Source organism: Abrus precatorius, unplaced genomic scaffold, assembly GCF_003935025.1.
Source record: "Abrus precatorius isolate BTA unplaced genomic scaffold, Abrus_2018 Scaffold11, whole genome shotgun sequence".
NCBI classification, from domain to species: domain Eukaryota; kingdom Viridiplantae; phylum Streptophyta; class Magnoliopsida; order Fabales; family Fabaceae; genus Abrus; species Abrus precatorius.
The window spans coordinates 3,737,625-3,747,526 of NW_020874303.1; the positions used below are offsets into that span (position 1 = coordinate 3,737,625).

Here is a 9,902-nt window from a genome sequence, read left to right on the forward strand (position 1 = left end):
TCAATAAAGAAAAAAGGATCAACCCCATTATAAATATCTTTAATTACTATTATTATTGAAAGGTAACCTGTCTCCCTTACGACCCACTGGCTTTTGAGTTTGACATTTTATGATCTTTGTCAATTATAACTGGAGAACTCATTTGTAAAGTAACTGGGATGAGTTTATTAAAATTAATTCTAATATGTAGAATGCTAACGGAGTATAGAAATAGATTGTTGACAAGAAAGGTAACTTGCCCTTTTGTCACTTCAATTTCATTCAAGAAAGTATTAATATACAAATTCTAGTGTCATTTCTGCAAGACAACAGAACTGAGGTATGAGAAATAACAAAAAGTAAAGGAAAAAAAGTGAGAAAAAGGAACATGTTAACACAAATACACATGATCATTAAATCCCTCGTGCCTCATGTCTCCAAAGGCTAAAACTACAAATGTAACAAAAAAATGAGATAAATGTAAAACCATCTCCTACACATCATACATGTCAGCTGCACTATCTATAGATTCTTCTCTTTGGTGGGTAGCAACAGAACTCTTTGTTTCTAGCTGATCAACATCAATGGAAACTTCATCTCCCGTGGCTGAGAGAGACTTCATGTGATGATTCCTTTGGTGCCTTGACTTAAGGATACGTGTCAACACTTGCACTATGTCCCTCATGGAAGGGCGTTTCTTTGGGGCACGGTTGATGCATTTGTAGGCAAGAGCAGCCACTTCATTCAGCTCTTGAAAATCACATTTTCCCTCCAGCCGAGAATCAACAATCTCCTCCCAACCAACTTTCCCCTCAGTATTCATTGCTGCCTAATCATCCATCAACAACAACATTCATTAGCATAAAAAATTAATCATGCATAGTGTGCTACTAAAACAATGATTTTGCTAATGTACATGTTAAAAACATTAAATATATTTTATTAAATGTCTTAAATTACTATAAAGAATATGCTTTAAATTTTTTATGATTTGAAGACACGTTTTAAAACAAAGCTTTCAGATAGGACAATGTTGTGTTGGATCCACATTTTCTGACATGGTTCTAAACACATTTTATCAACAAAAAGAATCGGCAAATACATTATCTTTGGCAGGATTTATAAGGGGAGATGGAGAGAGGGAGAGATCTTACAAGCTCAACATATTCCATAAGACCCTGCTGAGGATTTCGGCCAGCTATAAGTTCAAAGAGCAACACTCCAAAACTGTATACATCACTTTTCTTAGTGAATGTCCCTGAAGATATATACTCAGGGTCAAGATAGCCGAAGGTACCACGGATAGCTGCATGTTTATCCACCATCTCTTCTCTTGAAAGTCCAAAATCAGCAACCTGTTTGATTCATCATCATCAACTACAGCATAAGAAGCCTCCTAACCAACACTAAATGATTAAAAGAAAGTCATGTGTGGATACCAGAATCATCCTTAGCCAAAAAAGTCATTTTCTATTTTACAAACTATCTTTTTGTTATAATGTGATGATTATAGCAAGGACATACCCTGGCTCTCATAGACTGATCAAGAAGAATATTGGAAGATTTGATATCTCGATGGATTACAGGAGGAACTGCCTGAAGTAACAGCACATACAATTATAAGCTATAACTAGATATACAAATCAGAATTATATCTCATATTCTCAGTGTAGATCACATGGAAACTTACCCCATCATGAAGATATTCTACGCCTCTTGCTACGTCTAAAGCTATATGAACCCTCAAATCCCAGCCCAGTGCCCCATTCTCTTCACCTGAATATAGAGACAAGTATATATGATTCACTTAATATTGCATATGAAAGATGAATTTAATATGAATCACCAAAAAAAGAAAACAAAAATTGAAGGGCATATATTTCAAAATACTATTTCATATCGTGCTCACAGGATCTTGTTAAAAGTTCCTTCCTTACAAGGAAAGAATTCAGGACATGAAGTTTTTCAACCAAAAAAGATAGATAGCTAACTTACTATACAAGTGGGAAGCTAAGCTGCCTTTACTCATGTAGACATATACAAGCATATGTTGTCCCTTCTCTGCACAATAACCAACCAAATTGACCAGATTTCTATGGTGCAACCTTCCCAACAGCATAACCTGATAAAAATTAAAACATAAATTAAAATTGGCAAATTATTCTGGTTTCAAGTGAAGCATAGATCATAGAGAAAAATTTACCAAAGACTGTGCAACTGCTAAATTACCAGTATTCCGAGTTGACAAGTATTTATATCAAGTGTAGCACAATGCAGTAGCATGCCACAAATATGTACAAGGTATTTTAGGGGAAAAAAATATATCGATAAAGTAAAAATCACATTTCTCATATTTAGATTTCCAAAATGGCATTTAGACATTAATACTTCTTTGCATCCCTCTTATATTTGATTTGTTAGGCTTCCTCCATAAATTTTACCAGGCTACTGCATTTAACATATGCTTTCCTCTGAAATTTTTGTGTTGAAAAATAATGACTAATTCTATCAAATCTTTGCCAAAGTAATGAGAAATGATTATTGGTAACCATCTTCACCTCTGTATGAAATTCTTTCTCCCCTTGCTTAGAATTAGTTGCAAGAACTTTAACTGCAACAATCTCGCCAGTAGACATCTGAGCTTTGTAAACAGGACCAAATGCACCTTGTCCTATGAGCGTTGTAAAATTATATGTTGCCTTTTGCAAATCCCTGAAGCATAAATATAAGAATTAAACAGAAAGAAAGAAGAGATAAGTGATATGAAAAAAGCAGATTTTCTGTTGACGGTAGAGTTCAAACTTCAAACTATTGTAAACTTCATTTCACTTTTACAAACGAGCAGTGATCATTAAAATTTACAAATTTCCAAACATAAGAATGGAAGGACGAGACATGATGAGTCAAATGCCTAGAGACAGCTAAGCATTTATTTCAACAGGTATAACGGTGTTATGGTAGTTTAAAGCCATCCTTTCCTTAGTTTCATCATCTAATATTGAAATTCTCCAACCTAATTAGTCCATTGAATTTCTCTTAAAAAAAAGACCATGGAAGCATTTAAGTTTTATTTAGAATGAACCATGTAAGAAAAAATATACAGCTTATTATTATTCATATTCATACAGTCTAAAAGCATGTAAATGTACAATAATTTAGAGAAGCTTCATATAAAAACAAGAAGAATAACACAAGTCAATTCACTATAAGACAAACATACTTGTATGAGTATTCTGGTATTCCAGATGCTGAAACCATGTTACTAGTCTTCTTGAAGCCATCAAGCCAGAGGGACATGCCATTACGACCAGACCTTACAGGTGAATCAGGACCTAAGGTTGAGTCTGATAGAATGGTGCAAGAATCAGCACCATTTTCGCGAATAGGTATTGTAGCCGCCCTCCGTGAACTGCTATTGCCAATCTGTGAGCGCTTCCTATGATATCTAAGACAGAACAATGCAGAAATTGCCAAACCAACTCCAATTACCACACCGATGGAAATCCCAATTATTAGTCCAGTTGACTCTTCTTTCATCTCTCCTCTTTCCTCTTCTGTGCTATTCCCTATTGATTATCCAATCCATTGACATACCTGCCAAATGGTGCATCATCAACCATGCAACAACACATCGTAAAAGACATGCCACTAGTAATAGACTAATAGACATTGAATTTGAACAAGTCAATTGAAGGCTTTTACTCTTAATTTTCAAAGTTATTATAAAAAGTCATCAGAAGTATACAACACTCCGAACGTACAAATCTCAGTTTGAAAAATCAAAGCTGGACTATGACATCACTATATTGAATAACCGACCAAGCATACTGGATGAGAATAAACCCATCATGGCCATCCGAAAGTCAAATTTACCAAAATCACAAATTATACAGAACAAGGAATGCATCAAGGGCCCAAAATAGAAAGACAGAACATGTAAAATTCACACAAAATGCAAAACAATCCTAAATATCTCCCATATACCAAACTGAAACGCATAAATCTTAACACTTAGTCGTTTTTCTGTTCTTCCAAACTTGAAACAAGAGAAGGAGAGCAAGATCAGAATGATGAAAAAAAATGTCCAACCCAAAAATGAAATCTCAACTGAGATTCATATAAGCATATGCCCAAATGCAAATAACTTCTTTTAGCATCTTCTCTCTGTTCATCCCACAAAGATTCCTTTTTTCTCAGCAACTAAATAAGGGTATACAATTTTATTTTATTTTTCTAAAAAAATGAAGAAGCATATATGCAGTTAACTAGCCTAGTTCAGACACAAAACACACTTTGAAGAAACAGCATAGGATGACAGATCAAAAACACTGACAACAAAGACGGTTGACAAAAAGCGAAACATGTTCTGAGAAAACCACGAAAGGTGTGCAACAGAAACTCACCAATTCACACTAGAATAATAATAACAGAACTGAAGCCAGTTACGTGTTTTGTGGAAGCGTTACATAAGACACAAAGTGAAACCCAGAAGTGAGAAGGAATCAAGAGGGAAAAGGATTCTGAATGAAATTTCAAAAACAAAAATGCGAGGAAGAATGTGTAAAAGAGTTGCAGACACAGCTTCAGAACAATACAAACGAAAAAGCATATAGAAACCAGAGAATACAGAAAACGGCAAAGTCGCCGCTAAAAAATAATAATATAATATATGATTTCTTTTAATGTACATTATTTACAGTCAATTTTTATTAAAAAAATATTAAATGTTATAATTTTAAATAAAAATTTATTATTTATTAATCTTTATTATATAAATTTAAATACACGTTAAAAATAATAAAATTTAATATTAATAGAATTTGTAATAAAAAAACGCGTAAGATTAGTAATTTACAAATTTACATTTTCTATAATATTCTCAAAAAAAAATTTCTCTTTCTTTTCCTGTGCTTTTGTGACATATGGCAATTATTCTCATTCAAGATATGTTTGGGAAATTCGGAATTGTGGTTGGAGCGATCAAATGCGGCAGGGCCCATATTAAGCTGGACACGTGGTCCTTTAGTGGCCGTACTATCACACTTGTGATTATATTAAAGAACCACTTGATTGCCTTCTCGTTGAGGAGAATAAATAGCTCCAGTCTCAAGGCACATGTGCATTTTTATAGCATGAGATAAATAAAAAAGTTAATTTTAATTATTTAATTGTATACATAAATAATTAAAATTTTAATGTTAGTTCTTCCCATCTTTTTAGCTTTCACCTCGTTCACTCACTTTATGTGAGTATTTATATTCATTTATAAAAAATTTATTATTTAAATAACTAAAAATAACATTATGTACGATAATTTATATTTATTATTTTACCCTTTAGACACACATTTTTAAAATATGTCTGTATTTATAAAATGTGACATTATTTATGTCGAGAACAGGGCAACAACTCTGTACGGTTGCTCTTGCAGCCGACCTAATTTTTGCTCTTTCGTATATTTATTTGAATTTAAATCTTCTGACGAGCAAGTGACCAAGTGGCAATAGCAATGAACTGAACAGAATTTTTGTTTTCAGCAATATCTACATTTCTTTTGGTTTGTAATTTTAACAATATTTTACGATAACTGATTAAAAATTATGGTAAAAATACAATAATTTACTGTTGTATATTTGAATTTTCAATATAAAAATAATTGAACTACATCATAAAAACGGCATAAACAGTACAAATGATTTAGAATCGGATTCAAATCTCAATTCCTCATATTTTAACTATTTCTAGGTCAAAAGAAGTACATTATGATGTGAACATTAAAATTTCTATATTTAAATTCATACTATTGTCAAAAAATTTCCTACTTTAGTATCCGGCTTTTAGTTTTCAAAAAAGCTATCACTAGTGATTAAAACAAAACATACATATATTAAAATGTACTCCTCATTTGAAAATGATGTCACTTATTATGGGTTTCAAAATAAACATAAAGGATCAAATTTAAAACACTCTTTACTGTTATTCTTTTATCTTAAATAAAATAAAGGAACGCGTTGACAAATAAGTGTGTAACAATGGTTACATATTATGTCCATGGGGACCATACCCAAATTGAATATAATTTAATGGGTTATATATAAATCTGGATGGGATACAACTCCCCCTTTTTCAGGAAAGTTTGGGGTGTTGAACCAATGAAAAGATTATGTAGTTTTGTAAAGCATAAGAGGTAACGAGAATTAGAATTTCTATCCACAAATCATGTCCCAAAATCAAGACAATGCAATAAATAAATAATGGATGCATAAAGCGAAGTTAGTTGATTTTGGCGGATAATAGGTATGAGAAAAATGAGAACGGAAGTGATCGACTATCAACCTAACACACCTAAATGACCTAATGTGACATGAAACAAAAGAAAGCGATAAATCCATGCAATACTGCAATTTGGGGATGAAAACAAAGTGAAGCCCACTCCTGACCTTTTAAGAAAGTGATAACTTCTCATGTGGTTGTGTGATTATTGATTAACTAAGATAATATTCAAGCCCATGTCATAATCAAGACAAAACATACATATAAATTAGAGTAGTTAACTCTTAACTCCTTTATATATATATATATAATGTAAGTTTCTTCTGTATTTACAAAATCTATACAAACTTCTTTTTATGGAATAAGCTTATGAAAAAAATTTATATATAGAGTGCAAGGTCACATGATTAGAATAAAATGCCAAAGAGATTAAAACAATTTACTCAATCAATCATGTTATCTGCCTGGAAGCTATTATTGCCTATAATGGCCACCTCTTTGTCTTATAGTTTAGCATTTTGACCTTCAATTTCTTCTTCTTTTATACTTGGTGAACATTAACATCAGGTATATCACCTTACCTACGTGGGAGAGTGAAGATCAAAATATATATGTATTATAAACAAAGTAAAATTAACTATAACAGAATAAATAAAATTATACAATCTAAACATGAATTAGTGAATATATAAATACACGTAGATAATATTGTAGTAAATTAGTAATAAGTTCTACACCAGAATCAAATATGGTTTTAAGTCGTTATCATTAATAACTCAAATTATTTTCAAGTGTATCATTGTCATATTTTCCTTATCAACTAATTAACGCCAAATTAACTTTCATTTTAAATTTCGTTCTCGATGCTTTGGTCAAAGTGCTGAAATTTAGTTCTAATTTAATAGTGTGGTTGGTTGGCTATTCCACAGCCGTTAAAGGGCATTTCAATTAAATCCGTATGCTTATCAAGAAGAAAGATTGTTCAACAAAAAATAAATTTTTTTTTATTAAAATATGTTAGTAGTATGATCTTATCATGATTTTTAATAAGTCTTAAAATAAAAACAATTATCAATCTCTAATCAATATCTCTAAAGGACTGATTAATAATATTTTTTAATTTTATTTTTGAGTCTTAAAATATATATAGATTTTCAGGCAGACACCCAATCGCTACTAGACGGAATATTGCACACAAAAAAAAAAAAAGTTGTGCAGCACACGTTTCATTCGACAAAACAATATATTATTTCTTATTGGTACGGAAAATCAAATAAATATAATAGTATTAGATTGTTAATAAGAATAAAGTGGCCAATTTTGTGAGAACACATCGGTCTAATTACCAGTAAAAGCCAAAACAATAGACTTTTTCCTCACAATTTGTCTTCTGCTTTTTATAACCCTGATATTGTTGCCGATTTAATGTGCTTCAATGGCATATAATATACATTTTATACAATTAAGACGAGACTATCAAGGTTCTTTTTACAAAAGGAAGTGCTTGATAAGAACTTGCAAGAAAGCTTTTTTGAAAACCCAAAACTACAAACAACATTTTAAAATTTGTGTGGACTAAACCAAGGGTTGATGCAGTGTTTGGTAGTGGTTATAATTTCTATCAGCTTTTGCCTTTTCATTTACCTACTCTTCTATACATTTCTAGGAACCAAAGAAAATAAAGGCTTCACTAATTAGGGTTTATTTCTTTTAGGGTAACAATTCATTTATCATGTTACACACATTTTTATGTAAAATCTGCAATTGAGAGTAACTTAAACACATATATTCCACTTATATTTAATAAATAAGTTACTTTGTCTTAACTTTAAAATAATAAACTCTTAATCAATAATTTGTGGATGGGTGAAATGAGATGAAAAAAGGGTTCAAAAAAGCCTTTATTTATGTAGTAAAAGGACGGTGGTTGTTGGCATCTCACAATTACAGAAGCAAAAGCCTTCAAGGACCTTTTAAGTTTGTTTCAGTAGATTAATTCAATTTTCTAATCAGTTCATCAAGTTGACCCAAAATACAAAAGTTCATCAAAGATTTTATCAGCTTTTTTTATGGAACCTTGAGAAAGAGACGATTTTTTTTTCCTTTTAATTGAAGATAAAGCCATGCAAAGTCATGTTCTGACATGGGAGTGAATATATTTCTTGATAAGAACTTTTTGGTTACGCTATCTACTGGTTATCTGTCAGAAAATGCCCAAACCAGATGAAGCATGCAATCATCAATTCTTTTTCATTTTTTCTCTTAAATTAAGAGAGAGAGAAATCATGGATTGCATGTACTTGTAAGCACGTTTAAGTGTATAACTTGAAGGCAAAGATTCCAAGCCATTTGTGACTGCATGAAGTTGAATGGAACTACAATGCATGTGATTTGCTCATGTGGAGGCATGTGCTTTTGTTCTCTGGCTCCACAACTCTTGTTCTAGCTCCATCTTCATGACATGAATCATTGGTTTAAGTTAATCACAGGGTACACTTCTTATGTAGTTTATATTATAAAACCACTAATTTATCTTCCCTAAATCATATCCTATCAATTTTTATAACGAAATATCAAATATTTGATTACTAAGACTCTTTGAAAATAATTGGTCTTCATCATTTGCCATTTACTAATCAAGTTCGGATTTTTATTTTATTTGTTTATCATTCGCTATATTTAAATAATCTACTTTTGATTTTGACCACAATGTGAAAGACTAATAACAAACAAGGCAATCTTGATGTGTTTCTGTGACCAGAAGTTCTCACAATGATAAATATATCTTTCAATATTTGAATTTCATAATTATAAAATTTGAATTAATTTGATTTGGGACTATGTTTAAATTTTAGTTATATCAAATAAAAATTTAATTATAGGTAAGTTAATTTGATTTTATTTTACTTGTAATTATTAGAATTAATTCACTTAGTTTTGTTAGCTAAATAATTTAATTTTAAGAGTGAAATTGGATCTGTTTTTCTTATTTAATAGTCAAAATTGATTAAAAGATTATATTTTGTATGCATTTGGTTTTGGCGAACTATTATAGTAACCCGAAATAAACTAAATTGACAAGAGGTAAATTCATTCATGTCGAGTAATAATCAAGTGGATGTATATACATATTTTTAAAAACAAAATTATGACAAAAATAGTTAAAATATTGGGAAAATAAGAAAAATTCATACGACAACCGGTTTCATGGATTTGAATTGTAAGCTTATATTTTCATTTCACTTAATTAAAAATAAAATAAAATCACATCTATTCAAATATAACTACTTCACTGAAGAAATTATAAAAATAAAAAAAATTAATTAAATAACTATAAAATTATATTGATTCCTATTTTAAAACATTTCAAATATAAACGTTTATGTCCAAATAAAAATGATTACGAAAATTAGTAATTCACAAGACACTTCATAATAGTAAAAAATAAAGAATAAACAATCAGTTGTTAAATATGAGTAAATGGAAAATTATCGAATATCTACACAGCATTTTAGCAACATTTTCAGAAAAAAAAAACCTTTATAAAACACCAAATCATTTACTTTCATCCATATATTCAATTAACTTGAAATTAAGCAATTGTCTGAAAATTAAGCATCTTTTTTTTCACCAAGGTTCATAGATTAAAA

The 9,902-nt window shown here is 30.6% G+C and overlaps 1 protein-coding gene across 2 annotated transcripts; it reads right to left on the bottom strand.

Moving 5' to 3' along the window:
- Window positions 1–207: 207 nt before the first annotated feature.
- On the bottom strand, window positions 208–4,616 carry LOC113854664 (calcium/calmodulin-regulated receptor-like kinase 1). Of its 2 annotated transcripts, XM_027485805.1 has the most exons (8): window positions 4,383–4,616; window positions 3,200–3,573; window positions 2,538–2,691; window positions 1,975–2,101; window positions 1,670–1,755; window positions 1,504–1,575; window positions 1,134–1,334; window positions 208–808 (listed from the first exon to the last, which is right to left on the bottom strand). In XM_027485805.1, exons 2-8 carry the CDS (start codon window positions 3,514–3,516, stop codon window positions 473–475), a joined length of 1,293 nt encoding a protein of 430 aa, XP_027341606.1. In that variant the 5' UTR covers window positions 3,517–3,573; window positions 4,383–4,616; the 3' UTR covers window positions 208–472. The 2 variants fall into 2 exon arrangements, with proteins under 2 accessions (XP_027341606.1, XP_027341607.1); XM_027485806.1 differs by lacking the exon at window positions 4,383–4,616 and having other exon boundaries at window positions 3,200–3,907.
- Between the last annotated feature and the right edge of the window lie 5,286 nt (window positions 4,617–9,902).

Coding starts and splice junctions, on each gene's coding strand:
- LOC113854664 (XM_027485805.1), bottom strand. CDS start 3,516: ATGAAAGAAGAGTCAACTGGACTAATAATTGGGATTTCCATCGGTGTG. Junction 1,756..1,974: donor CTTAGCTTCCCACTTGTATA/GTAAGTTAGCTA, acceptor CTCTATATTCAG/GTGAAGAGAATGGGGCACTG. Junction 1,576..1,669: donor TAGAATATCTTCATGATGGG/GTAAGTTTCCAT, acceptor CTGTTACTTCAG/GCAGTTCCTCCTGTAATCCA.